The sequence below is a fragment of the Condylura cristata genome, unplaced genomic scaffold (genome assembly GCF_000260355.1).
Source record: "Condylura cristata isolate star-nosed mole 26May11 unplaced genomic scaffold, ConCri1.0 scaffold00008, whole genome shotgun sequence".
NCBI classification, from domain to species: Eukaryota; Metazoa; Chordata; class Mammalia; order Eulipotyphla; family Talpidae; genus Condylura; species Condylura cristata.
The window spans coordinates 7,489,854-7,517,267 of record NW_004567109.1 but is presented as its reverse complement, the minus strand read 5'-3'; the positions used below and the strand labels follow the sequence as shown (position 1 = coordinate 7,517,267).

Below are 27,414 nucleotides of genomic sequence, written 5' to 3'. Positions count from 1 at the left end.
GAGGCCTGGGCCGGGGGGCCGGGGGGGGGGAGACAGGCTGACCAGAAGCCCTCCTGGGGAGAGGGCGAAGGGGCAGGCGCCTAACCACAGGTGAATGACAGGTGGACTGCACATCTCCGGAGGGCCGGCTGGGAGGCGGGAACGGGCTCCTTTCCTGGCCTCCGGGACCCCGGGGCGAGGCGGGGACCGAGGCTGGGGAGCTCAGGGGTCAGTCAGGGTTGGGCAGGGACTTGGCTGGGGCAGGTGACCCAAGTGCCCTAGTATGCCTGGCCAGTTTCCACAGGCAGGAGTCCCAGCACAGCGGAGTGCTCCCCGAGCTTCATGCGGCGCTGTGTGGAGAGGCTCACGTTTTTGGCCAGGTAATCAACAGCAGCTGGAAAATAAAAAGGGGGACTCCTAGAAGGAAGGCTCTTTCACCTCTTCCTCCATCTGTCCCATGTGGACCCATCCATCCGTTCCCCTGTTCATTCGCTCACCCTTCTTTCCCGCCCTCCTCCCTCCTCCCTCCAGCCATCCACCCACCCATCCGTCCTTCCATCATCCATCCATCCATATCTCCGTCTACCCATCCACTCTTCTGTAATTCCCCCATCTCCAGAAACTCTCTCGTCCTCCAATCATTCAGAAAACACGTATTTAACATGGACTGTCTTCCCAGATCGCTTGTGGGTTCAGCAGGGGAGGGAGGTGCAGGGGTCATCCAAATTACAAAGCGAACGACCAGCCCCTCCTTCCATGAAACTCTGGGGCAGCCTGAGGGGCCCACAGAGTCCAGTGGTAGTGAAAGCAGGCTCGTCTCTGGGGCCCAAGCCCAGCTCAGGAAGCAAGGCAGCCTCTGCAGGTGAGCTGAGGGACCCCAAGGGGATCCGGCCCTGCTGCAAAGGGAGCTGAGACCTTCCGCTCTGTCAGTTCCGGGGCCCCGAGGAGAGAGACCGTGTACGTGTGTCAACACAGGAGCGTGAACGTGAGTGAAGCAGCAACAGGAACGCGCGTGAGCGTTCACACTGGCTCGGGCACACCTGTGTACATCTGTGCGAGCAGTGTGCACCTGCCTGAGCGCAGCAGTGAAATGCCCGTGCGTGTACAGTAGCAGTGTGCAGGTGCGTGACCATTTACATACATCCTGTGCGCAGGTTCAGCCCTGGGGCTGTGCGGGGAGGTGGTGTGTCTTCACCTTGCTAAACCTGCCTGCAGGCGGCTGCAGCAATCAGCCCTGGCCAAGTGACTTGATTGGCAGGTCACCTGGGCCCTTGATGCCCCTGCCAGGCCAGTCCAACCCCCGGGACCTCCAGGAGCCAGAGGTGAGAGGAAGATGGAAAGGGAGGCGACGAAGAAGCGCCGGCCCACCACTATCACCAAAGGGTCCTGCAGCACTCGGCCTGCCGCTCCAAAGTTGGGGGCTCCGCTAGGGCAGGTGGCTGGACCCAGGTGATGGCCGTGACCCTAGGCCACAGGAGGCCACGCTGCCTCGCGGTGCACCTGGCCTGGATTCAAACCCTGGGCCTGCTGGCTTTTAGTGTAGACCTGGGCCAAGCACTACACCCCTCCAAGCCTCAGCTGCCCTGTCTAACGGGGGTAACAGCCCGGAGGCTGAGCTAGGGACTGATGACAACAGACATGTGAAGTGGCCCCAGCATGATGCCACGATGCCTGGCACTCGGTGAGTGAACCGAGCAATCCCCAGGATCCAGGCGCAGCCAGCAGGGTCGGGCAAGAAGGCGAGGCACAGCCGGCGCCCCTGCTCAGTGGCTTCGTCAGGCCGCCGCCTCCGCAGGCTCTTACGGGGGTCAGACCAGATACTGTGCTTTAAAGTGCTGGGCACAGAGGGCATGGCCCCTAGCACCCCAAAGGGTGTGCAGAAGCACTGGGCCCTTCTGAAGGGTCTAGAAGCTGTGCCTTCCAGTTTCCCAGCCTCTGGGTGCTGTCCCGGCTCCAGGCTCCCAGCTGGGGAGCAGTGGTGGTAGTGGCTAGCTCGCCCTGTCTCTTACTCTGCATGGGGAGGGTCTCCCCTCTCTGAGCCTGGGGACCCTGTAGCTCCGGCTACCCCATTTCTACGCCCTGCAGCTAGTCACTGGGCGGAGAGTCCCCCATGGGGGAAGCCGCCTCCTCAGAGTGAAAATCAGGCTCCCTACCAGCCCAGTGCCACGCGTGCGGTGTGCATCATCTCATTCGAGTCTCGCAGCCCTGTGGGGCTACCTGCGCCGTCACCCCCAAGCTTGGGGATGACAAAACCGAGGCCCCGCCCTGAGACATCGCCTAAAGCGGTAGGTCCCGGGGCTCCTAACCGTGGGGCCGGGGTGCTTGCCTAGGGTCTGATACCAGCTCCTCGGCACCCCCGGCAACCCCAGCAAATGTCCTATGGAAGGACCCCTTGCAGGAGACACTACACCCCAAATCCTGCACTGGCCCCCTCTACTCCAGGGTGTGGGTGACCTTCCCCAAGTGGCGGGAGGCTCCGCCTGGTTCCATGCCAAGCGCCAACGCTGGCCTCCCTGGCACTTCCCGGTCGGGTGGATGGCACAGTCCGGCTCTGAATAAAACGGGGGCAACAGAAAGACCCCTCACAGACGGAGCACTGTGTGTCCGGCAGCCGCCACCCGTCGGGCCCCCCACACCCCCAGGCCCGTTTTAGGCCTGGCTGCTCCCATTTGCAGAGGTGGACATGGAGGCCCAGCAAAAGTGCTGAGCACTGAGGTGGTGTGCCCCTGGGCAGCCTCCTCTTCAGCCTCACCCAGTGACCAGCCGTAGCATGGGCATGGAGGACGAGGGGACCCCCAGGAGCCAAACTTCGCTGACGGCCCAGCAACGCAAGGGCACCCGCCGCCGGCGCCTGCGTCTCCCTGGGGTCGCGCGGGGCGGCCGGGGGCAGGGCTGTGACATTCCTCATTACAGCCTCTGTCATCGGCCCTCCTGCCCGTCTCTCCTGCCTCCCTCCTCTGCCTCGTGCCTGAGCCTGGCCCCTAAACATCTCAAATTAGATTAATCGGAAGTTGGCAGGAGATGTGGCGGTGATGCCAACTAGTAAACAAATCTCAGCCGTCAGCGTCTCGTCAGCCGCGGCCCCAGAGGGGGACCCTTCTAGACACAAATTCTTATTAGACTTGTCAGATCTATTAAAATTCTTTTCACACTCCTGCGTTCTATCAGCCCCATCATTAGTCCAGCCCTGGCCTCTGGGAACACCAGGGCCATATTAATCTGCTGTGTGCCCGTCCCTGGCCCCCCTGCCCCAAACCCTTTGGGGAAGGGAGAGACAGACAGATGGACGGGCGCTGGCCAGGGGCAGCAAAGGAGGGCGTCCTTGGCAAGGCCAGAGGTGCCGGGAGAGGCGGGGACTCGGCCGCAGAGGGCCACGGCCCACGTGGATGCTCCAGGCTCACCCCAAAGTGAGGCTTGAGGGGGCGGGCCCACGCCGGGGTTCTGCACAGCTGCGGCCCTCAGGCAGGCAACTTCCCTGTTTCCTCTGCTTGACAAGAATGACTGAGCTGCACAGGGGGGCTGCAAGGAGGGAGCCCGGCCCACAGTAGGTGCTCAATAAACGGCCGTTTCTCTTTGGCTCGACACACACCTGTGTTTTGCACGCCAGAGTTGTCCGCACGTGGTGTCGGGAAGGTGAACCCACGCGCGGTGTGTCTGGCGCCTATCAGCGGTGCCGGAGCCTTGGCTAACCAAACAGCACTAGGCCTGAGGTCCGGAGAGCTGGCTCCCTCCCCCACTGACTCTCTGGCCTGGGGAGGCTGCCCATCTCCTGGGCCGTGGCCTTTGCTTTTGTGATCTGAGGACAGGTAACAACTACCTTGGTTGGGCTTTTGAGAATCACACAGAATGAGAACCTGCGTCCTGCTCAGCCCCTGGCCAGCTAGACCCTGCACCAGTTGTCTGTGAATGTGAGGCAGGTGGTCAGAGGGCAAAGGGTGAGTCCCTGGGTGTCCCAGGATATCAGAGGTGAGAGGGGGTGGTATATTAGGACGAGCTTAAGGCAACTGAGTGTCATCCCTGGGACCCCCATTTCACAGATGGCAAAACCGAGGCTCAGGTGGCGGGTGACTTCTGGCCTCTCCGGGCCCAACCCTGAAGCCTCGGTGGGGTGGGGTGGAGGTCTGGGCTGGAGGATGCGGCCCCGGAGGGGTCTGGGGGGCAGGCGTGGTGGCCCAGAGGAGCTCTGAGCACCCCCGGAGGGGCCTGGGGGGCAGGCGTGGTGCTAGAGAGGGAGGAGGAAGGGGGAGGAAGGAGAGGAGGGAGGACGGAGAGGCCAGAGGGGCAAGGGGGAGGAGGAAATCTCTCTGGCCAGCTTTCCCAAGCAAACGGGGAACAAACACTCCTTTCTCGCCTCCTGGGCCCTTTCCCTTTTGATCCCCCCTCCCCTGCCACCCCGTGCTGACTTCGGGGTTAATTTTATTTCCGAGTCGGGCAGGCGCCCCTGGAGTGGGGCACGGGGCTCCGGCTGTGACTAACGCCCGCCCGGGGCCGGGCTGCTGCCGGCCATGGAGCCGCTCTAAATGCTTTATCAAGAGCATGTGTGTTCCGTTCCACGCACAGGAACACGGGCCGGGCAGGGGTCCCCTGGGCCCCTCCGCAGACACTGCCGTCCGGCGCGGGCATGTGTGCCCGGCTCTCAGACACGCACGCTGGCTCCCATGCACACGCTCAGTTCCATGGGCACAACGTGTGCAAGATGCGCCACACGCAGGCCTGGGCGGCCACATCTGTGCGCTGCACGCTGCACGCGTCAGGCTCCCACGCATGCCGCCCAACACACTCGAGCATCTACACACCGAACACACATGTTGGCACGCACACTGCAGCCACGCACTGTCTGCACAAGTGCATGCGTGCTTCCAGACACGTCCGCGCGACGTCAAGCTCGCCTCCCACGCACGCACACCGGAACGCAGGCAAGCCTGCGCCAGCCCCAGGTACTCAGCGCCCTGAGGTGTGCACACACCCATCTCCGCGCCCATCACGGGCACCCACCGTGCTCATGCTCGTGTTAACACGCGCGTGCTGCTCAGGCAGTCACGTGCACACCCCAGGACGCGCACTGACACGCGGGGGCCGAAAGGCTCAAGTGGTGGCTCGCATGTGCCCTGTCCACACGTGTGAACGCACCCACGTGAGCTGCGCGCGTGGGACGAGGTCACGGGAAGAGGACAGCTCGGGGCGCAGCACAGCTGGCCCTCATTTGGCTGTGGCGGCCAAGGCCGCGTGAGGAGGAGAGGGCTGGTGTGGGCAGGAAGCAGGGGTCAGCGGGCCAGCCAGGGCAGCGGCGGCAGGACGCCCTCGGGGTGGGCGGTCTCGCCCTCTTGCCACACGCCCTTCTGATTAGTTTGACACCAGCAGGTGAGGCCTCTGTGGGGCGGGGGGGCGGGAGGGACCCCGTGACCCCGGCTCCCCAGGCTTCGCTGTCCCAGCTGCTGCTGCTGCTGTCCCGGCCTCGGGAAGAGGCTGTGGGCTGGTCTGCCTCTGTGGCCTGTGCTGTGCCGGCCGGAGAGGCCACTCTGGTTGCTGGGTTGGCACCTGCGGCCGGCTCAGAGGCTGGGGACACCAGGGCTGGGCGAGAGGAGCCAGGCAGAGGCGCCACAGCCAGAGGCACCAAGCGGCCACACTTCACTTCCCATTTCGTTACATCGAATTCAAATTTCAGATTTAAATTCAAGTGCTTTCAGTGGTCGGGAAACGTTTCGGTATGTTTGGAACATCTCAGATGCGTGCCTCTAGCTCATTAATTTTAGGGGCTCTGAGTGCAGATCCAGGCTTTGCGCCCGCATCTCGGTGTCTGCATGCACCCGGGCTGGGAGTCAAAGACACGGACGTGCCTTCGCTAACGTCTCATCCATGCTCCTCTCGGGGTCACCTGGCGGCACGGCCACTGCCGGTGGACTGTGGTAAGCAACGGGTGTTGGTAAATATAAGGCCCCTGGTTGTGCCGTGCGCTTTAAAATGTGCTTCTGGGAGGCTGAAGGGGCACTTGCGGCTACATGGTATTTCCGGGGGACAGCCGCGGGCGTGCGGCACCGCGCCACCTGAGGACCCCATTCTTCTGGTCTGCACCTCAATTTCCTTATCTGTGCAATGGGCGCCTCCACCCAACACCACCTGGACACTTGCAGATAAGGGACAGGCCCTCGGGCAGGGTGGGGGCGGGTGAGAGGGTGGGCAGCGGGCGCTGGGCACTCACTCTGGCCGTACTGGCCGTACTGGTAGCCGGCCACGGGGTCCACGCTGTAGCCGGTGGTGCTGTAGGTGGGCGGGCAGTAGGACTGGGAGGTGGGCAGGCTGTCTCCCGGCTTGATGGAGTCGGCCCGCTGGCTGCAGCTGGCCGAGATGGAGGTGGCAGAGTCCAGACCGCCGTGCAGCGGGGAGATGGAGAAGTCGGCCTGCGTCTGCGGGGGCACCGCGCTGGGGGTGCTCAGAATGCTCATCACCTGCAGGGAGAGACGTCCGTGTCCACTGAGCAGCAGGCCGGGGGCGCGGACCCCAAAGACGCCAGTGCTGCAGGGACCCTGCCGGGCTGGCCCTGGGCGGGCCTTTGCTGAGCTCTCGCTGTTCCTGAGGCAGGCAGAGACTGTCTGCCTGGCTGGCTTGCCCTTGGGATAAGATGGTTAGTGGTTTCTCCCAACTAAGTCCCGACCCGTGCAGCCTGAGAACTCCGGGGCGCGTGGAGGGCCTCGTTCACCTCCATCCCCAAGCCCGGCCCTAAGGGGCCCCTGTGCTGGTCTGCTGAGGAATGAATGCACACGTGCACAAAGGAGCTAGTGAACGATGTCTCCCATCAGCCCGTGCTTTGCCCCCAGGACAGGGACCGGTGCCCGCCCTCAGGCCGGGATGCCTGCACCACCCCTTACCAAGGTGCGTGCAGGACTCTGCAGTGCGTGGCTTCAGCCCCACCCCACGTCCACCCTTGCCAGGCCTGCTGGACTCTTGGCTCCTCTGGACTCTGAGCTGCTGTCCCTACAATGCCAGCGGACATGGCTGAGGCCTCCCAACAGCACCTCCAGAAACCTGATTTGTTCTGACATCTTCTGGATGCCTCTGACCATCACCTTCTTCCCCGCCTGGCCTGGTTCAGTGAACAGAACTGGCCAACTGGGACTAACAGAGTGAGGTTCATCTCTAGAAACTCAGCTTAAAGAACTGGTGGTGGTTCACTGGTAGGTTCACTTATTCAATCAACAGACACGCATGGATGGTGATGAGGGACGCCGCTCTCAGACCACGCTCTGACTTTGACAGGAGGGCTATGATGGGGTGGCCACTAGCCACAGAATGCCGAGATATGGATCAATGAGGGGCACGGTAACCCCGCTCCATGGCTGTGGGGGCCCAGAGGAGGGAATCCAGTCAGTCTGGTGATCCAGCCACCCCAGAAAGAGTGGGGACAGGCAGTGCAGGCAGCGGGTGCCCCCACTGTGAGGGAGCATGGCTGTCCTGCTCAGGGGAGAAGAGGGCACCGGAGGGACACCAGGCCCCTCTTGGGCCTAGCCGGAAGGCCCCAGGACCCTGCCCACCTCACGGTAACGGCACCCACATGGGGAGGGGCCGCAGTACCAGCTGGGGACACCTTGGCGACCTGCCCAGACCAGGAATCACACCGCAGACCAGGCCGCGCACGCTGTGTCCAGCTCCAGGCCCTTGCCCGCTGCCCGACGTCTTAACCTTCCCACTTCGGACGTGTCCCTGCCATGGGCGCCAGGCATGGCCAGGGTCAAGGGTGCAGAATCCCAGTCAGGGCCCTCCCACCTGCTAGCTGAGCAGGCCCCGTGTCCCTTAGCTTCTTTAGCACCCCCAGTCCTCAGGCACAGTGGGGTGTGGACCCCTCTCCAAGGGCACTGGCAGCAGGGGCAGGCTCTGCACCTGGCCTGGCACAGGGAGGGTGCTGAGGGTGCAGGACACCCTCCAAGGAGTGCACATGGCTCTCCCACTCCAGAGCCTGCAGGGCTGTGGGCTCTAAGGCCCAATCCCCAGATGAAGGAACTGAGGCCCACGGAGGGCTGGGGTCCCCCGAACTCAGAGTCCTGGCCCGACCCTGCTCACCTGATCATGTCCAGACTGACTCTCACAGGTGAGTCTTAGGCGCGTGACCCCATTAGAAGTCTCATTTGGGGGACAGGCTGTAGTTCACTCCTGGGCAGGGTCGAATGGGGTAGGGCCTCGCCTGACTCCTCCCACAGTGCTCCCTGCTCATACTCCTTTGCCCTGGAGTCCTCCCTCCTCTGTCGGCTTCCCCCAGCCCCTTCCGGAGCCAGAGGCAAGGGGGCAGGGCCAGCCAGGGCTGCGGCCAGTGAGGGGCGTAATGGTGTGTGGGCCCCCCGAAACGGCAAAGGCAAACGGGGCAAAAGTCTCGGTGGGAGAAGCCATGGCTCCCCCGGGCAGCAGCGCTGTTTCAGGGAGCTGAGGTCCCCCCAAACTGTGTGCTGCATGTGCTTCAGGGGCTCTGCAAGGGAAGAGTCCATGGGGGTGCTGGGAGACCTGTGCAGGGGTGGGGTGTGGGCTCACGTGGACTGGGCTGTGCCTGTGGCTTCTGGCTGACCAGACGGCATGTCCGGGGCCTGTGGAGTTTGCCAGGGGGACCTGGGAGCAAACTCAGGAATCCAGCCCTGCCCTGGGGTGAGGGGACCTGAATCTCTCAGGCCGCCTGTCGGTTTCCCATCTAGACCTTCCTTTTCACCTCAGCTGAGAAAATCACCACCCATCTCGTTCCTTCCCCACACATCAGGCATGAACCCTGCCCCCAGGCCCCAAGCCAAGCTCTGAGCAAACACACAGGCCTCCCCTTCCCTCCCATCAGAAGACTGTTGTGGGGGCAAGAGGCTCTCGGGAGGGTCTGTCAGCTCTGCCTTCCTGAGCTGCCTTTTCACACATCATCAAGGTACCCAGCCCAGAAGAGACAATGTGGTGGGGGCGGAGGGGTGGGGAGTGGGAAGGGGATGAGCATGTTTGGGGACAGGCTGGAAGCTGTGTCCTGTTCATTGTACAAGACCGAGTCCCGCAAATGCAGCCGTGTGGCTCAAGAATTACCCGTGGCCCCTCGGTACCTCCTAGGACCAAGGCTGCTTCTGATCGCGCCTCTGAGCTGCCTGTCTTGACTCCTCCCACCCCTTCCCACCTGGCCCCAACCCCAACCACAGCAAATGACAAAAACACCCTTTACTTATTCATTCATTCAACAAACAGCTCCCAGGGTACTGCGAGACCAGGCTGGAGAAGGGCGGGACTGTGCCCCCTGGGGGGGCAGGTGGGACCGTATCTCTGCAGCCCAGTGCCGCCCCCCCCCATGCCTGCTCCATGCTGTGAGCCTGGAACCGCCCCGGGAAGTCATGCCAGTCATGCCTACTCACACTCACAAGCGCCCGCTAAGCAGCAGACACGGAGCTGGGCACTGAGGCGACAGCAGCAAGAATCAGCAACTCCGCACTCACGTCCTCAGTCCCAGCGAGGAGGCTAATGACAAGCACGGGGGTAAATAGCGTGATTTGATCCTGACACACGCCAGGGAGGGCAAGAAAGGGGGCGTGGGGCGCAGGCAGCCAGGTGTCCCCAAGGAGCTGACATCCAGCAAGAGCAAAAAGAACCAGTGACGGGAAGAGCAAAAGAGCTTCCAGCGGAGTGCAGAGGCCCTGAGGCGGGAGCGTGCCCAGAGACCAAGAAATGGCAGGATGCTAGTGTGGAGGCTGGACACCCCAGCTCCGCCCCCCTGGGGTCCTCAGTCAGAAGGGGCTTGTGGGGGGGGGCTAGGGGCTCGGGGTCCTTGGCTAGGGGCCACCCACAGACTGCTCAGAAACAGCTCAGGCGCGGGGATCTCTTCCCTTCGGCAACGGTGGCTGGGAGGTACCTGGAACCTCAAATCCAGCCCACCTCTGGGCAGCTGCTCCCTCTCCCCATTCATTCGCTCCCCTGCAGGCCTGCAGGCTTCCAGCTCACCCTGCCCTGGCCTCCAGGCCTTGCCAAGCAGACCCAGGGCCGCCTCCAAGCAGAGCCCAGAAGGGAAAGCATGGCCTCCTCAGCCATGAGCTAGTATCACCCCCATTCTGCGGGTGGGGAAACCAAGGCACGGGGGGGCCGAAAGGGGGCATTAGAGATGACATCGCCTGAGGGCACAGCTGGGCTCTGAACCCAGTCCCCGGGCCCTAGCTGTGTCCCCCCAACGACAGGTTGGGGGGGTGGGGGGAGAAGCCCTTCGCAGTCCCGCCTCCAAGAAGCGCAGGACCCTCTCAGCCCTGGGGCGCGGCCCCTGGCAGCCCCTCTCTGCCCGCAGAAGCAGGAAGCTCTTGCTGTGGCTAGGGGCCCAGCAGAGGTCTGGGGCCTGCAAACTTTTGAACTTGAGGAAGTCCTGGTCTGATGCGGTAATCCCCCCCCTCAAGAATGCTGGGACCTCTCCTCCGGTGGGTGTTACTTTTTTCCCGGTGACCTTGCTTTCACTAATGTATTACTTCTTGGTACGTTACCGTTACTAACTCAAAATCAATACCGACCTCCACATCTGTAAGGTTTTATCTGAAGGCAAATCTCGGGCTGTCCGTCAGGCTGAGTGACAGCCATCCCTTCCTCTCCCTCCCCCCCAGCGTGGCCCCCGCCCGCCCCCAGCCCCTTCCTCTCCCTCTGCTCTAAATCAGTCCCAGCCTCCACCAGACTAAATCAATAAGGGGCAGCCTCACCCCCTTCCGCCCGCTGGGGAGAGGCTTGCAGGTTCGAGGGTGGGGGCCGAGGTAGCCCAGTGCCAGCCCCCCTCCACATCCTCTGCTGGGCACCCCCTCCCTAGGGACGTGCGGGCGCGCTCCCCTACTTTAAAAGAAGGGGATGGGAAAAATGTAATTAATTCCCTCCATTCCTGAGCTGGCCCTGAGGGCCTGGGACCGAGGAGCTGAGCTGGGAGATCTGCACCCTCTGTGATAACCAAACGTGGCTTTGGGGGCGAGGCTGCAATTAGAAGGGGCGATCTCCGTCTGGGGCTCTGGGGCAGGGCTGGGGTGGGTGGGGGCAGAGGCAGGAGAAAGGGATGAAGGGCCAGGGGACTGGACGCAGGACCTGGAGAGGGAGGGGGAGGTGACCGTGATGAGACCCAGCGGGCAGCTTGGGGAGCCCCACTGCCCCAGGGGGCCGAGAGGAGCCAGAGGGGAAGCAGGGTAGCCGAGGGCGCCCGGCCAGCCAACGGCCAGGGCGTCCCACGTGTGCTCGGCCTCTGCCTTTCTGGCCTTAGTGTTCACTTCTGTGTAATGGGGGAGACGGTGGTGGCAGCTCCCCAGCGTCGAGGGCCGGGTGAAGGGGTGAGTGTGCAGGGCGTGTCGCGACACTGCCAGGCGCCTCCTGCCCTCCCTGCTGCACGCGGCCTCCACCCCGGCACCCGGGGCAGGATGGCGGGAGGATGGCGGCCGTGGACAGTCAGGGCCGTTCTCCCCACTGAGGCCAGGCCCCCCCGTCACCTCCTCGTCCCTACGGGTCTGCGCACACAGTGGTGCTCTCTGAACAGAGAACCGCTCTGCCTCCCTCCCTCCCTCCCCGCAAAAACCTGGGCCTGCCTTCTCAGAGGAGTCGGGGGTAAGTCACCCCCATTCTGGCCTGTACGCCCCCTTCTGCAGAGAAGGGGTTGGCAGCAGGCGTGGGGGCTGCCGGTGAATCTGTCCATGGCCAGTCCTGTCTGCTGAGGCCCAGATTCGCCACCTGCACACGGCCCGGAGCGGTGGGCTGGCACCTCCACGCAGAGACGCAAGACAGGATCCCCAAGCAGCTCGTCCCTGAAGCCCGGGACGGCGTCGTGACCGTGTCCCACACGCCCACACCCACTCCCAAGCGCATTCCTCAAGCACACACCCTAAACACACGGGACCCCTGGGAAGCATCCTGGAGGCCGCCCGCCCCGTGTTCAGGACGGGAGACGGGCTGCGGGGGAGGGGGTCAGGGAGAGAGAGCACTGGGGGAGTGGCCACCGCTTGGCCCCCAGGCCGGGTCCGGCCCCCTAGGACCACCACCAGCCTTGGCGCACAGAGCTTTTCTCTCCACGCCTCAGAACCGACTCCAGCCCTGGCCTCTCTTAAGTCATCCACCCCCGACTTCCACAGGGGCGAGAGGACAGGTCTGGGGGGCAGTCAGTCCCACTGTGGGGGGCACAGGGCAGGTACCCAGGAACAGAACATAGGGCTTTTCTGCACTGCCTCAAGTCTGGCCCCAAGGACCAGGAACTGTCCAGGCTGGGGGTGGTCGGGGGCAGGCCAGGGCGTGGCTTGTCCGGTTCCCAAGGACCTGGGGCCTGGGGTCCATCTCAGTGTCCATCAGGACCTCCCGGGGACAGGCTGGGGTTGGAGGGCAGAGACTGGCTTGCTTCACCCAATCTCGACCGACCATGCTGCCCAGTGGCGTCACCAGGGGTAGTCTTTTCAAATGCTGGTGCAACAGCCCCACCCGCCAGAGATTCCCATCGCTTGGTGGGTGGGTAGGGACCAGGGGACCTTTAAAAGCTCACTCCCTGGTTGACTCTACGGGCAGCCAAGCTTGAGAACCACTGCCCGCCAGCATGCCCACACACCCACAGGACACACCCGGGCAGGGCACCTGCACCGGGCACCTCGCCGCCCACGCAAGCCCTGAGTGCCTCCCCCGGGGGACACTCACACACCCCACAAACACCCTGCCCGTCCTGGCCTGTTCCCAGCTCCACACCGAGATGAGTGCAAGTGAGAAATCCCCACCCAGGCAGCGGCCACCCCTCCCCCTCGCCTGCTCCGGCTCAGCTAAGAGGATCTTGGGCCCCCTCCCCTCTCCCTGCCCCCTGTGGACAGCAGTAATGGGCTTCGGGTGCTGACTTTGAGCTTCCAAACAAGATTTCCTGCGGGTCTCTGAGTCCATCCCCCCCTCGCCTTCCGTCTGTCTGCTCATGGCCATCTCTGCCACACTCCACCCCCCACCTCCTCCGCAGCAGCTCCCCCGCCCCCTCCAGGACAGCCAGTGCCAGCCCCCCTCCTCCAGCCTCCAGAGCCCTCCGCCAGCCTGGCCTCCCTCCGCTTCCCTGCCCGGCTGGCTGGCTTCGGCCTTCTTCCTGCACCGCATCTTCCAGTCTCCAGGGCATCGCCCTTGAACCTCAGGACTCTGCTACCCCATTTTCAGGTGAGGAAACTGAGAAAGCTGAGGCTCACCCAGAACCCCCTTCAGGGTGAGTGGCAGCACTAGGCCAAGAACCCCTGACCCCCTAATTCTGGCCCAGGCCCCGCCTGCTCCTGGCCTCAGTCTTCATGCTCCACGGTGGCTCCGGCCTCGCGTGCGTGTGCACGCCTGTCTGCCAGATGTGCATGAGGGTGGACTGTGCAGGTGTGGCAGGTGTGACGTGCACACGTGTGTGATGTGAATACTGTGTCGTGCACAGGGTGGGCGGGAGCCGGCCTGACTCTCGTGTGTGTGGCTACTGCTCAGGTGCATGGGCCCGTCCTGGTGGCCCCTCTAACTGCCCACCAACCTCAGCTGCTCCCAGGGCCCGTGGAAAAGGCCGGGCACAGGCCGTCTCTGACCAGGAGGGGGACTCCCCGCCTCAACTGCCACCTGCTTACCTCTCCCCTCCTTGTGGGAGTTCCTTATACCAGGCCCCAGCAGACTCAAGAGCCAGGCTTTGTTGGGCTGGAGAGGGAAGCAGGGAGAATAATTTCTGCAGAGAAGGAGTCAGCTGAGATTCTGGTAGGAACCTCAGAAAGGCCGGGGAAGGCTTGGGTCGGAGCCTTGACTAAGGCGACTTCTAACTCTACTGCCCTCTGGGCATGGACAGACCCTGACCTGGGAGCTGGCCAGGGGCTGCTGGGGCAGACTTGGAGGGCTATTCCTGGTGCCTGACACACAGTAGGTACCCAACAAACATTGGCTGAGTGAGTTCATGAGCCAATGAATCAATGAATGAGTCAATTTAGACCCCCCCCACCTCACGCCCCCCCCTGCACAGGGCCAGACACAGAACTAGTTGAATGAAATAAGAGTCTGTGGCAGGAGGGTGTCACATCCTCCCCACCACGGGGGTCCCTGCAGCTTAGCTCAAGCCTATCTGAAAGCAGGGAGACAGGAGGACTTCCCAGTTATTGCCCAAGAAGTTTAAGGGCCTGTCTGGAATTAACTTCCAAATATCTGGAAACATCTAGAAATATCTGGAAATACTGGGGGGTGGGGTGGGGGGGTGGAGTTGGCTTTGGCCCCCTCCCTGGGCAAACCCTGGCTTGGCCCAAGTCTGAAGGTGTCCTTGCCAGGATGGGTCTGAGGGCTCCTGGCCCCGGGCGGGCACCACCGCTGGCAGAGTGCGGTGGATTCAGAGACCCTCTCTGATGGCGTGATAATGGCGGACGGGGGATTAGAGAGACTGCTCAGAGCAGCAGCGGGGTTGGAGAAGGAAGGGGCCGATCGCCGGGAAAGATATGACTATTTAAAGATAATGATTGCATAAATTTAATTAGCACACTTTCACGCGGCAAATGGCCGTTTTGTAATTAATGTATCTGGCCTTACTAAGCATGAAAGATCCCATCTCTCCCCCTCCCCTCCGCTCCCAGCTCCTCTGAGCCCTAATGAGAGACAGAGAGCAAGTGACAGAAACAGTTTGTCAGTGGCTCCAGGTGTCAGGGCCCTAATTGGCTCAGCCAGGGAAGGAGGGGGGCCAGGAGGCTGGGGGGCGGGAGGGGTTCTCTTCACTAGGGCCCCAGCCCAGGAGAGGGAGGAGGAGGGGTGGGGCGCGCTGGCCTGGGGGAGGGCTCCCCCTGGTAATTGCCAGAGATGAGGACGCAGATTGACCGTGGCAGGGAGTGAGCAGTGGCAAGGAGGCCTCGTTAGTACCTGGGCAGACAAGCTGGCACACATCACAATGCGTTAAGGACTCATGGCCCTGAGAGCTCTGGGCTCGCCTGCCCTCTCCAAGGAGCAAATCCCTTCAGGGGGTCAATGAGTGAACGCACTTCAGCTTTCCCTGTGAGAGGGTCCCTGGCTACGGAGTGGCTCCCACGGAAAGTGACGAGAGCCTCCCACGGCTAAGCACCTACTATGAGCCAAGCACCTGCTGTGCACAGACTGCACCACCGTGCTGTCCGGACTCAGGACTGTCCTGAAGCTGCGAGGCGCAGGCCCACCCACGGCACCTGCTGTGATGGCCGCCGTGGGGGCGGCTGGCTTCACGGCCAGGCGGCCACGGTGCCAGAGCTCTACTGATGCTTTTGGGCATGACCAAGAACGGGCCACTGTCACGTCTTACAGACCATGAACGTGGGCGCTGGCTGTCCTGGTTATAGCTCAGGGCGCTGCAGACCTGGCCCAGGTCTGCACAGCTGGCAGGCGGTGGGCTGCTCTGAGCTCAGAACAACTGAGGCCAAAGTGGATTCCCTTTCTAGCACCTTCATAAAGGATGCACGCGGGGTGAGCTCGGCCCCCCCCCCCGCCCGTACCATCCCCGTGGTCTGTCAAGGTGCCTGGCGGGGTAGCCTCTTTGTTGCTGGGTCCACTGTGTGAATGTCCCCCTCTAGTTAGAGGGGCTTTCTTTGGGGTGATCGGGAATGGGGTTGGGAGGGTGCCAGTTGCCATGCCTGACCCCCGTGCCTGGGGCTGGGCGCACAAACCCCACCTCCCGGAGGAGCCGCCCCGCCTCTGCCAGCTGCCCCCTTCCAGCCTCGGCCTCTGCCCAATTTTCATTGAGGAAGTCAGGGCAGAGAGCCCCTGAGCCATCCCAGGCCGGGGGAGCAGGGCCCGGCCAACCCTCTCCCAGACCAAATTCGGTGTGCAGAGAAGCCGGGTGAGCTTTGCGACGCCACGCCTCGCCGGCTGGGTGGTTGCGGCCGGCCACGAGTGTGCAGAGGCCGAGCGGGAAGAGCCCTGGGCTCCATCGAGAGCGGCGGGGGCACTGAGCGAGTGAAAAATGTCAGAGCAAATTGCTCTTGACAGCGTTAATATCTGCACCTCATAGCAATAATTACATGTAAATAAATAGCAAAATCACACTCAGCTGGAGGCAGCTTGGGGAGGACAGACGCTGCTTCGGACCAGCTGGGGACCCCGAAGGCTGCTCGGGCCTTTTCTTTCCTTCCAGCGTCTCGGCCCCGCCCCCCTCCTCTGGACTCCGCGCAGCAAAGCAACCTCAGGCCTGGCACTCTACCACACACGGGGACAAAAAGCAAACTCCTGCTCCCCCGAGACGGCACCAGCAGGCAACCAGCCATCTCCCATCACGTCCTCTCCTTCCTGGCCACTTCTCCCATCCCCGGCTCTCCACGGAGACGCCACTGGAAGCCCCTCCCTGCTCTGACCTCCCCCGGCTGCCTCCTGACATGACCTCACAATCCACCCCAGTCCTGGGTCTCTCTGCTTCCTTCCGTGACTGTCTTTTTTTTTTATGATTTATTTAAGCATACAGAACTAGGGTATAGGTTAGACATGCAGGGGAGAAGATTCACCAGGGACAGAGTGGGGAGCAGAACAGGCAGATCAACGAAGTACACTGCTGAGGGGAGCAGCGGGCGGGTCAGGAGAGGTCTGCTGTGCCATGTGATCACCTCCCTGCCCGGGTATTGAACTCGTGCTGAAGCAGCTGTGGCTTAACCTCACAGTGCTGCGCTTTAACCTGTTGCACAATCCAGGAAGGCTCCTGTGATTGGCTTTTGGTCCCCCAGCTTTCTATGCACCCCACCTCAGTCCCAACACCCCTGATGTTACATGGCTCATCATAGGGAGAGCCGGAAACTCACAAGACAATATGGTGCAACTTCCTGGGAGTCAACTGACCCGGCGGGAAATTACTTCATTGTGATGACAAGCACGTCTGGCATCACAGCAGCCAAGAAGGCAAAAGGAGCGTGTTGCAAAGGTGACACAGGAAGCCTGCTGAGTCCCACCCCACCGCACCCCACCCCCAGGCCTCAGGAGGAACTCCACCCATGGGCGGGGCACTTGGGGTGAAGTCTGAGAAACCCAGGGTGAACCCAGATTTGCCTCTGGCTGTCACCTGGGGGGGGCTTCCCTTAGTTTGGCTTCCCTGCTTTTGCCTGCGGAGGTGAGGACCAGGGCTTATCCTCATCTGATCACCTGCAAGGGTCTTCCGAAGCGCTTGAGGAGGACGAGAGGAAACGAAAAGGAAGTGCAGAGGCTAGGGGGAAGAAGAGGGGGCAGAGGAGGTGGCAGCTGCCCAGAGAGCGGGCACCCCCAATGAAGTGAGCCCAGGTACCCCAGTTGGCTGGGTATAAGTGCGTAGAGCGGGTGTTCCACGCCCTCTCCCACATGGACCTGAGGATCTTTCCCCTGGGACCAGCCTCCCTCCTACTTCCTGCTTGCATGGGGGAGTGCCCGAGTCGGGGCCCCCCTGCCCCTCACAAGGCGCCGGGAGGGCCCTCCAGCCAGTGGCGCCCCGCGTGGGCAGGGAACGAAGCCTCCATTCTTTGCAAAACAAATATCTTCTCTGGGGCAGCCCCAGCGTCCCGCACCTTGTTTAGCTCACCGACTAATCCACTTATCAAGGATAAAGCGCCTGTGAATCCTTATTTGATAAAGGCAGCCACAAAATTAGCAAAAAAACGTGCCCACGGCTCCGACATACCAGACAAACAAGAGGCTGGGGACCTTCCCAGAGAGATGCTGTCTCTCTTCAGTCCCCAGGCCCTGGAGAGATGCAGGAGGGGGCAGCTGGGGGCTGTCGTTGCAGGCGGGACAGGCGAGGCAGGGGTGGGTCAGGCAGGGAAGGCACTGGCATCCGAGCCTAAGGTGCATGCACCCCCAGACCCCAGTTCCCACGATCACCCAGCTCCTGTGCCGACTGTACCTCCAGCTGTAACCTGTTATAACCCTGGCTAATGTTTCTTCGCTGCGCACACCATGCCAAATACAGTTGTAAGCCCTTCACGTGTTAGCACACCGCCGCTCACAACCACCTGTGACCTTGCTACTGCTGCCACCTGCAAATCACAGAGAAGGAAACGCAGGCCCAGGGAGGTCCAGCCTCCTGCTCACGATCACCCAGCGAGGGCTTCATGTTGCCCAAGCCTGCGTTCCCACGCAGGGGCTGGCGGTCAAGTTCACCTCCCGGCGTCACCAGCAGAGTCAGAGCAACACGTCTGTGTCCTGAGTCCACCACTATTGACACCATCATCGGGTGGGGGGACGGGGGCTCTTGCAGGCCCCTAGGGGTGCTGGGCACTTTGCTGACTCAGATCCCGACCGCGGCAAAACCATCACACAGTCAGCAAGACCAAGACGTGGAGGAAGCGCAGCCTCGGGGAACCAGCTCGGCGGAGGGCGCTCACATGCGGGGTTTGCGCCCCGCTCCTGGTGGCCTGGTGGCCTGGACAGGGGTCCCAGCAGAGGGAGGGGCCAGGTGGGGAATCCTGAGGCCCTGTGCCGCCCTCCAGCACCTCCACGAGCTGTGGCCTGGGGAGGTGGGGCTGTTCCCAGGCCGAGGGGGGGACATTAATCACAGGGGGGCACCTGTCAGGGTGGCATCTGGAACTAAAGAGAAACACTTGACGAAAGGGCAGGACTTCTCACCCTGGGCTCGGGGCTCCCTGCGCCGGGGGATGGGCGGGGGCCGGCGCAGGCGCACAGCACCTGGGCTCTAGGCCGCGGCCCCCCTCTGCGTGGGGAGAGGTCCCCGCTGGGGCCCCGGCCTGTGGGTGGGAGAGGAGAGCGAGGACACAGCCGGCTCTGGCAGGCCCAGGAGGCCTCCTGCCACACCGGCGGGGCCGGGGTGACCTCGGTGTGTCTGACAGCGCACTATCTGTCCTCCCTAAGCTGCAACCACACAGCCAGAGCTGGGGTACCCTCCCTGGTCGCGGCCCATCCCACTTCTGAAGCCCACCTCCCTCCAGGTACACGGACTTCCCGCCGCCGCCTGGGCACCCTCAGCCTGGGTCTCCGGGGCTTGCCTGCTCTCTGTCTCTGCTCTCGCCTCTCCGCTGCGCCCCCCTCTCTCACATGCTCCTGTCTCCCTCCACCCCCACCCCACCCGGCTTTCAGAGGGTCTCTGTCTGCCTATCTCCCTGCTGCTACTAGCCACCCTCACCGCCCTCTCCATGGGTCTGTCCCATGCCCAGGCGCTTCTGCGCTCCCCCACCCTGCACACCCCCAACAATGTGCCAGAAGCCCGGTGTGCCGGGTGGCCCCAAGCGCGGGCACCAGGCCGGGACCCCGTCTTGCTGGCTGCCGGTGCTGTCCAGGGCTGTGCCGCGGGAGAGTCCCAGCCCACCTCCCGGGGCCCCGGCTTCTCCCTCTGGCCTCCCAGGGATGCCGCCTCTCTCCGGGCCCTGCCTTCCTGTCCCTCTGCTGTCCGGAGCAGCCACTCGGAGTCGCTGGGAGCTGGCGGGGCCGGTGAGAGCTGGGGCAGGGGCAGGAAGGGCACAAACAGGGCATCTCAGCCGGTGCTCCTTACATGCCCCTGGGAGGAGCACGTCGGCCGCGGACAGGCCACGGCAAGGGCCGCCTCGAGGCTCTGAGCGCCCGCACTGGGGACAGCTGCTCTCGGGCATCAGACGCTGTGTCCCTGGGTACCGACCTTGAGCTTTGCCTCTCTGAGTCTGCAAAATGGGCACGGAGACCTCAGGCTCTCAGGAGGCCTCAGCGAGCATCAAATCGCTCTTGGGTGCACAGGGGCCTTGCATTGCCAGGTTTAAACCAAGCAGGGCGGCTCGTGTCTTTATCGCGGACTATAGCGGTGAAGGAGCGAGGCAGTGCAGGACCCCAGGTGGGCCCACAGCGGGAGCAAAGAGCTGTCTGGGGTTGAAGTCAGCTCCCAGGGCTCAGGGAAGGATGCTGGGGAGGCCATTATCTGTGGCTGGACGGGAAGGACGCCCCCGTGGGAGGGGCTTAGGCGCTTCCAGCCCTGGGCATCAGGTCTCAATTTCAGCCTGGATATGTCCCCTTTGTGATAAGACACTTGCCGGGACCCTCATGGGACCTTAATCCTCTGCTGCAGGTCAGACCCCCAGCCTGCCTGGCAAGGGGGCTGCATTCTGAGTCCTCACGCTCTGCTGACCCCCTAACTGTCTTGCCACGGGGGGGGGGGTCAAAGTGGGCACTGCTGTGCCACGCAGAGCAGAGACGGGATGGCCGCAAAGGTGCCCACCGGCCCTCTGAGGTGACCGAGCATTGGCAATGCGGGAAAAGCCCTGCTAAGTCCCGAGTCCCTGCAGGCACTGGCCCCTGCAGGGCCGTGGTGGGGTCTCTATCTGGGTTAGGTGAACCCTTTCTCGGACGCCCCTTAGCTTGGAGATTGCTGGCGAGGGCTCTCGGTTCAATCAAGTCACTTCCGAGAGCAAGGGGTGGGGGCACCACGGTGCTGGTCAAGAGGTGGGAAGGGGCAAGCTCCCTGATCCAGGCTGCCTCCAACTGTGCCTTCTTTGAACAGGGAGGTGCCGGCCCCACTATGCTGTGGCCTGTCGGGGGGAGTCTGGGCTAAGTTTAAACATCCTCCTTATCCTGTCTGCAAAGAAGCTGCTCTCCCAGTCTTGACAAAGCTGGGGGGTGAGGGGTCTCACGGCTGCGTGGGGAAAGGCCCCACGCTCCTTATCAGAAACCCAGCCCTGCCTCCCCAACACCTCTGGCTCAGCCCACCTGGAAGCCCTGCTCCCCTCCTCCTCTGTTCCTGAGGGTTCCCTGGAGGTGGAGGATTAGGCTGGGGCAGGTTCTCTCTTGACCTCACTAGCTCCACCTGACCCCCCAAGTTGGAGTCCTATTTGCCAAGAAAGGTGTCTGTCTCCAGAAGGTCCTCCCAGCGTAGCCAGGCTGGCCTGCCCTCAGGAAAGCACTGGCAGTGGGCTGCCACGGTCACGGGCACTTCTCCACCCACCACAACCCCTTGGTGGGTGCATCACTGCTCTCCGGAAGCTCTGGCTGCTGGTTTGTTCTTTTGTCTCCTGCAGAAATAAGGAGCTCTTTGAAGGCAGGGGCCGTGGGCTGGGCACAGAATGGAAGGGCACGGTGCCCTGGCATGCCCACAGCTGTTACTGGACCCCGACTCTGCCAGGCTTTGTGCTAGGGACACGGGCCACCAGGACAGCCTGGTCCTTACTTTCGGGATAGAGACTTCTAGAAGGTTAGAACTTGGAGGTGAAACCGCGTCTCTGGGAGAGAGTGTGGTCACTCAGACTGGAGGATCCAGGAGGACTTCCGGGAGGATATGACCTCTGAGCTGAAACCAGAGGTGAATAAGGCTGGCTAAGTGGAAAGGAGGGAGGTGAGAATGTTCTAGCAAGTGCGCTGGAGGGAGAGGGCCGCGGAGTGGGTGGGGAGAGCGGCAGGAAGTTCTCACTGTAAGCGCAGCCAGGAAGGGTCTGTCTGCTTCTCCGGAGCCAGCCGGCCTGCCCACTGGCCCCTGCCCCGGTGGCTAGTGCTTGCCCTGGACGGCGCAGGCAGTACGGGACCGGCACCCGCACCCACGGCCCACGCAGCGGCTCAGCGTTCCTGGGGCGCCCAGGCCCGCCACTGCCCCCCATCCCAGGCCGGGCAGCAGGAATTAAGCAGGCCGCCAAGCCGGAGCGTCCTTATCTCGGGGAGACAGTTGTTGGGAATCACTTTGACTGAGTGGTTTTGTCTCCCCGCATTTTCCACTGCCAGGCGGCCTCGGGCCATGGATCAAAGGCGCGGTGGTGGCAGGCAGAGCGCAGGGAGGGGCCGAGCGAGGATCCATTTGGCCAGACGGCCACCCCACCCCGATCTTCAGCACTGCCACCCCCACCGCCTCGGACTCTGAGCGGTATAGCGGCGGAAGGGCCCCCAAACCTGGCTCAGCCAGGGAAGTCTGAGAGCTGGGCGGAGCTGACAAAGGAGAACCGGCCTGGAAAGGGAATGGGGTGGGGCGGGGGAGGGAGACTGAGGGGCTGGAGATAGAGAAGGAAGAGGTTTGCAGGAGAAGTTGGGAGATGAGAGCAGAGGGAGATAAGGGGAAATGGGGGGTGGGCTCAGCCGAGGAAGGAAGGCGAGGATAGGAGAGCTGGTTGGGGGCGGGGAGGGAGAAAGGGTCCTCCCGGGAGGTGTGGGAGGCTGAGGATGGGAACTGAGAGAGGGGGACTGGGGACACGCAAGTGGGTGAGGGAGAGTGGACCAAAGGACAGCATCAGCGAGGAAGTGGGGAAGGGAGAAAAGGAGGAAGCAGAGGGAGGCAGGAGTCAGAGGCTGGTTTCCTGCCCACCCGCAGAGGCAGGCGCTGGGCTGAGGGACAGGGCAGGCCTGAGAAGGGCTGGAGGAGAGTAAGTGGGGCAGACCTGGCTGGACAGTTGAGGCTGTCCTCTGCCAAAGGAGGTTCTGGCTGTCACTGGGAGGCACAAGAGGCCGAGTGGGGGAGACGGACAGAGGCTGGCAGGGGCTCGAAGTGGCACAAAGGTCCCCAAAGATGCCTGGGGGCACTGGATGCACTCTCAGATGCTCCGAGAAGCCTCCAGGGGCCACCACCCTGAAGCAGACTACCTGCCCTCCCAAGGAGCCGGAGAAATGCTCACAGGTGGGGAGAGCGGAAAGGGGCTGCCAGCAGGATCCAGAGTGGGGGTTCTGGGGTTGGGGGTTCAGTAGGACAGGAGCCTACACGGGGAGGCAGGAACACAGAAACGAAAGGTGCTGGGGAAGTAATTCCTGCACCCACTCACTGCGCGGCCTTGGGAACCCCTGACGGCGCACAGCACCCCATCCTGAGGCAGAGGCCAACAAGCTAGGCACGTAGCAATGTTTTTCTTCTCCCATTAGCTATAGGGCACAGGAACTAGCAATAACCGGACTTCCCAGAGGGGCGAGCGAGGCAGAGAAATAGCGCAGGGGACCAGGCCCAGGAGTAGGACTTCAGAGTCAGCAGCATAACCCCGGTCTCCTGCCTCTTAGTCCCTGAGAATCAGGCCTGGGGCCTCAAAGACCTCACCAGAAGGCAGGCAACAGGCTGTTTCCTTTACATATACTGGGAGACCACTCCTGGGGCCAGGCAGGCTGGGGCCAGGCAGGCTGGGGCCAGGTTCCGGCCTGCCACTGGCTAGCACCTACCTTAGTCAAATGATTGAAACCCCCCTCATTTGCTGGGGAGGGGGAAAACAGAGGCTCTCACCTTTCAAAGGAGATGTTATGAGGGTTAAATCCACCAAAGGAATTAGCCCCGCACCTGGCCTGCTGTAAGTGCTCAGGAAAAGGGGACCATGATTATCATTACTGCCTATTTACCTGGTAATACAGGTGCTTTGGTTATACTGGTGAACTGGCAGGAGAACAGGGAAGCCACAGGAGGGGTGAGGGAAGGCCGCTGGAGAGGGCCAAGTCTTAAAAAAGCGGGGGAATGGGCTCAGGGCCGGCCGTGGGAGGATGGCAGAGAAGGGGCGCGTGCGAGGCTGGGAGAAAGTTGGCCTGTGAGGGCCCTCAAAGTCACCCCGCCCTCCTACCTGGGCCTGGCCTGGCCTCCCAGGTCTGGCTGCCCAGCCATCCTGGCGGCCTCCCTCCATGGGGACCCCGGGGACCGGCCTGAGCAGCTCTGAGTCTGAGTCTGGCGGCAGTATTAATTGCTAATCTCCCTCATTTTCTTCTCCTCTATCTGCTGAACTGTTTCGTTCGGAGGCCCCGTGCTAATCAGAAAGAAGGACAAATCCGCTATTTGCATTCTTTCCCACCAAGCCAGGCAGCTCTGCCTGCCTAAAGCCTTGGCCTTCTGGGAAGCCCTGCTAGCCAGGGCTGGGGCCCCAGGGGGGTGCGGGGCAGCACAGGCAGGAGGATGGATCCCACCCCCCCCCACCCCCAAGGCATTCCTTACCAGCAGTTGGGCTCTCTCTCACTGCACAGACAGGGAAACTGAGGCTCAGAGCACCCCCAAGGCATTCCTTACCAGCAGTTGGGCTCTCTCTCACTGCACAGACAGGGAAACTGAGGCTCAGAGCACAGACAACGAGGCAGGTCACACACTGGGGCAGAGGCAGAGCTGGGAGGGAACGCAGACCTCCTGACTGTCGAGTCAGGACCGGGCCTGGCCTGCACAGAGTGGGGCCTGCAGTCCCAGGAAAACAATGTCCCGAGCAGAGAAATCACTATTTCAATTTCTAACCAGGCCAGGGACAAGGAAGGTAGAGGAGAGCTCTCCTCTACCAGGGTTCTGGGTCTTTCCCCCAAATGGTCTCTATTCATCCTCTTCATCCTGCTGTAACTTGCCAGTGGCCACACAGCAAGTAGGGGACCGGGTGTGACCCCGGGCCCGTGCCCAGGAGCTGACTGAACTACCACACCTCAGTATCTGCCGTATTACTAGCGCTCACCTTCCCTGTTCCCCCAAGCAAAGACGGCCTCCTCTTGGGACCCCCTTCTCCAGGCAGCCTCCGCCATGCTCCCTCTTCCCCAAACTTCCTGTTTGACCAGAAATCACACTGAACTGTCCACACCCAGTCTCTAGTTGTTCCAGGAAACCGAGTGTGGGGAGTAGGTATTGTCTGCCCCAAAACATACTTGGCGAGGACAGAGACAGCCATGTATGTTTCTCTTCTGAGCCTCCTCCTTACACTGCATTAATAGCAGAAGCCACACAAACTAATTCCAAGGGAATCATAGGGAGTGACAGTCAAGCGCAAGCTAGATGAGCAGCTGCCTCCACGTTGGCTGAGGACCTGAAGCCCACGGCCTCCCACATCAAGTGCAGTGTGGAAGCACCCAGATCTCCCCCTCGCAGGCGTCAGGCCCGGCCTCTACTCTGCCCACGGAAGGGGCGGGGGCAGGCGCCCACCCACACTTTCGCAAGGGGTAGTGTCTGTCTGGCTGGAGAGGCATCAGAGAGGGCCCGGGCATCCTGGGGTGCTGCCTTCAACCCACATCTCTCACCCAGACTCGGGGAGTCGCCCAAGGTGCCACCTTCCCAGAATCCACTCTGTCCTCTCGGTAGAAAAGACCAGGCCGCCCTCCTCCCTCCCTCCCTCCCTCCACAGCAAAGCCCCCAAGGGCACCAGGAAGCCGGGCAATAAATTAGGCCCCGGTTCCTAGCAGGGCCAGCCTAAGGCGTGAGCTGCCCTCCTCACCAGCAGTCCAGAAAGTTCCTGATGCCGGCCTCACTTTTCTCCCCACCCCCTTGTCCTCCGCTGCCCCCTTGTTCCCCTCCACCCAGGAAAAAGGGGTGAGGAAGTCAGGCCATAAACACGGGTCTGCTTTCACAGGAGACAGGCTGAGCCCCGCTCTCCCCTGTGAGCCGCCCGGCCTCTGATTGACGGGAGCAGGTGGTTTTGTTTGGCACGGTGCCGCCAGGGGGGAGTAAGCCCACTTTTCCCTCTGAGGTGGGGTAACCGCAGATAAAGGCAGCACTGGGTGTGAGAGCCGGGCGGGTCTGGGTGTGAGAGCCGGGCGGGTCTCGGGCACTGGAAGGACTCGGGGATGCCCGGACCCCACGCAGTTACTTTCTGACCCAGCAGCCCAGCGCTGTCCCCCTGGCCTGGCCAGAAGCAAAGGGAAGGGGCCCTCACGTGGGCCCCTGTGGGCCGACACCTGACCGGGGCCGCGGCGGGGCCCTCGCGTGCTCTGGGGTGAGCCTGGGCCATTACTGGGGTCGGTGAGAGCCCTCTGCAGGGAGCAGACAGGGCAAAATGGCCTTTGGCTTCTGGGCCAAGGAAACCTGGCCACGGACTCTGGGCCCTTCCCTCAGGCTGACCCCTCAGCATGGTGAGAAATGGCAGCCTGGGCGGGGTGACTCAGCCAGGTCTCCCCTCATCCAAGAGCAAACCACCCAGAGCCAGCGTGAGCCACCCGTGCCAGCCAACTCTTTCCCCGGGGCCCGGGGAGTGCCCTGCACCCCGGCGTCCTCTCTCCCCGAGATGCCGCTCAGTGGACAGCCTCCCTTGTACTGATGGGAAACTGCGCAGGCATTTTCCAGCAGGTGAAGGTGGTGAAGAGACAGGGGAGCGCAAAGGAGGGGAGGGAGAAAGAGACTCAGGTTTGGGGCTGAAGAAGGCAGAGGTGGAGGCCAGGGCACTGGGGGGGGGGGTGGCCGAACGTGTCTCAAGCACCTACTGCGTGCCAGTCACTTGCTCAAGGTCTTCCTTAATCCTCACAGCTCCCCCCGGGAGGCAGGGACTCCCATTTTCAGATGAAGATGAAGCCCAGAGAGGTGAAACCACCTCCCAGGGCCACACAGCAACTCAGTAAGTGGCAGAACCACAACTCCAGTGCAGCTTGTGTTGCTGGCGTCTTGGCGTGTCAGCAAAGGTCAAGCGGCTTCTCTCTCCCAGGCGTCCTCTAAGTGGGGGGCTGGGGGAGAGGCCTCTCGAGAAAGGGGAGGGCTGGAAGAGACCCTGAGAAGGGAAAGGGGAGCAAGTGGCGGCGGGAGAGCTGCTGGGAAGGGAAGAGCGGAAGGGCGGGAAGGCTGAGCGGGGCACAGAGGCGCGGTGGGCCGGGGTTAAAGCCCCATGTTCCTACAACCCGCTAAGCCGGAGAAATGAATTCTGATCCCTCCAAAACCCAACCTTGGAAAATGTGCGCGAGAAGGGGCTCCTTTCAGGGGGGCAAGAAATCCGCCACACCTCCTCCTGGCGCCCCCGTAATGCCAGGATGTCCCCAATCTGCTTTGAGGAATGGAGAGATTAAGAATAATAAAAAAATTGCAATAAAATATGTGTGAAGGAGGGGGTAATTGTGGACAAACGCAGCATTCAAATTCATTTTTCAGCTCTTTTACACACCATTTCAATCTTATTTTCTGCTTGTTAATGAGATCTTGTTGCCTGGGCTAGGCAAACCCTTCCAATATCAGGACGTAATTGCACATAATTTTCTCTCCTACCAGTGATTTGCATCAGTTTTTTAAAAATTCTGGGCTATTTAACACCCCACAATCCTCCTCCCTGCCTTCCTGCCTACAAATCTCCCGCTCCCTCCTCCTCCCTTGTCCCTGGTCCAGCAAGACTCATTTTAAATGCCTGTTACAAACGCAGACTCTCCCACTAAGGCGGGAGACACGAAGCGGAAGTGAGAGGAGAAAGGCAGAGGGACCTCCGAGGTCCAGGTGAGCGGGGACCGCTCAGTTCCTGGGAGCTAGTGCTCCCTACACTGCTGGGCCTCAGGGAAGGTGGTGCCAGGGTCCCCCAGGTCTGCCAGGGGCCCGTCACATCCCCCTGCCTGCTCTGTGGCCTTCAGCAGGTTTCTGAGCCTATTCCCCCAAGGGCAGAGTTTCTGTGGGGCTGTGAATGACACCACAGGCAAAGTGCTCCCAGGCAGTGCTCCCAGAAGCACAGAGGTGCTCGGCTGGGCACTCCCAGTGTTGCCAGAGGGGAAGCCGCTATTGGGAGGCATTCAGGGACCCCACTCACAGAGCAAGACAGACAAAGCCTTGAGCTTCGTTCCTCTGGTCTCAGGAGAGAGAAGCTTGACATCTGCGGGCAGACGCTGAAGCCTCTGTGCTTCAGCTTTCCCAGATGGATCGGCACAGTGGGCTCTGGGACCGGGTCATCCCAACCTGGCTCTGTCACCTTCCAGAACCTACCGCAAAGCCTG

At 62.2% G+C, this 27,414-nt stretch overlaps 1 protein-coding gene across 2 annotated transcripts in view; it reads right to left on the bottom strand.

Annotated features, from left to right (window-relative positions):
- Positions 1-257: 257 nt before the first annotated feature.
- Positions 258-27,414, bottom strand: part of PAX7 (paired box 7) — an 84,325-nt gene continuing 57,168 nt past the window's right edge. For both annotated transcript variants that reach the window (XM_004678551.1, XM_004678552.1), the window contains exons 8-9: positions 6,179-6,425; positions 258-373 (exon numbers count right to left, since the gene is read on the bottom strand). In XM_004678551.1, the coding sequence (XP_004678608.1) occupies positions 258-373; positions 6,179-6,425 (363 nt within the window). The remainder of the gene's footprint in view (positions 374-6,178; positions 6,426-27,414) is intronic.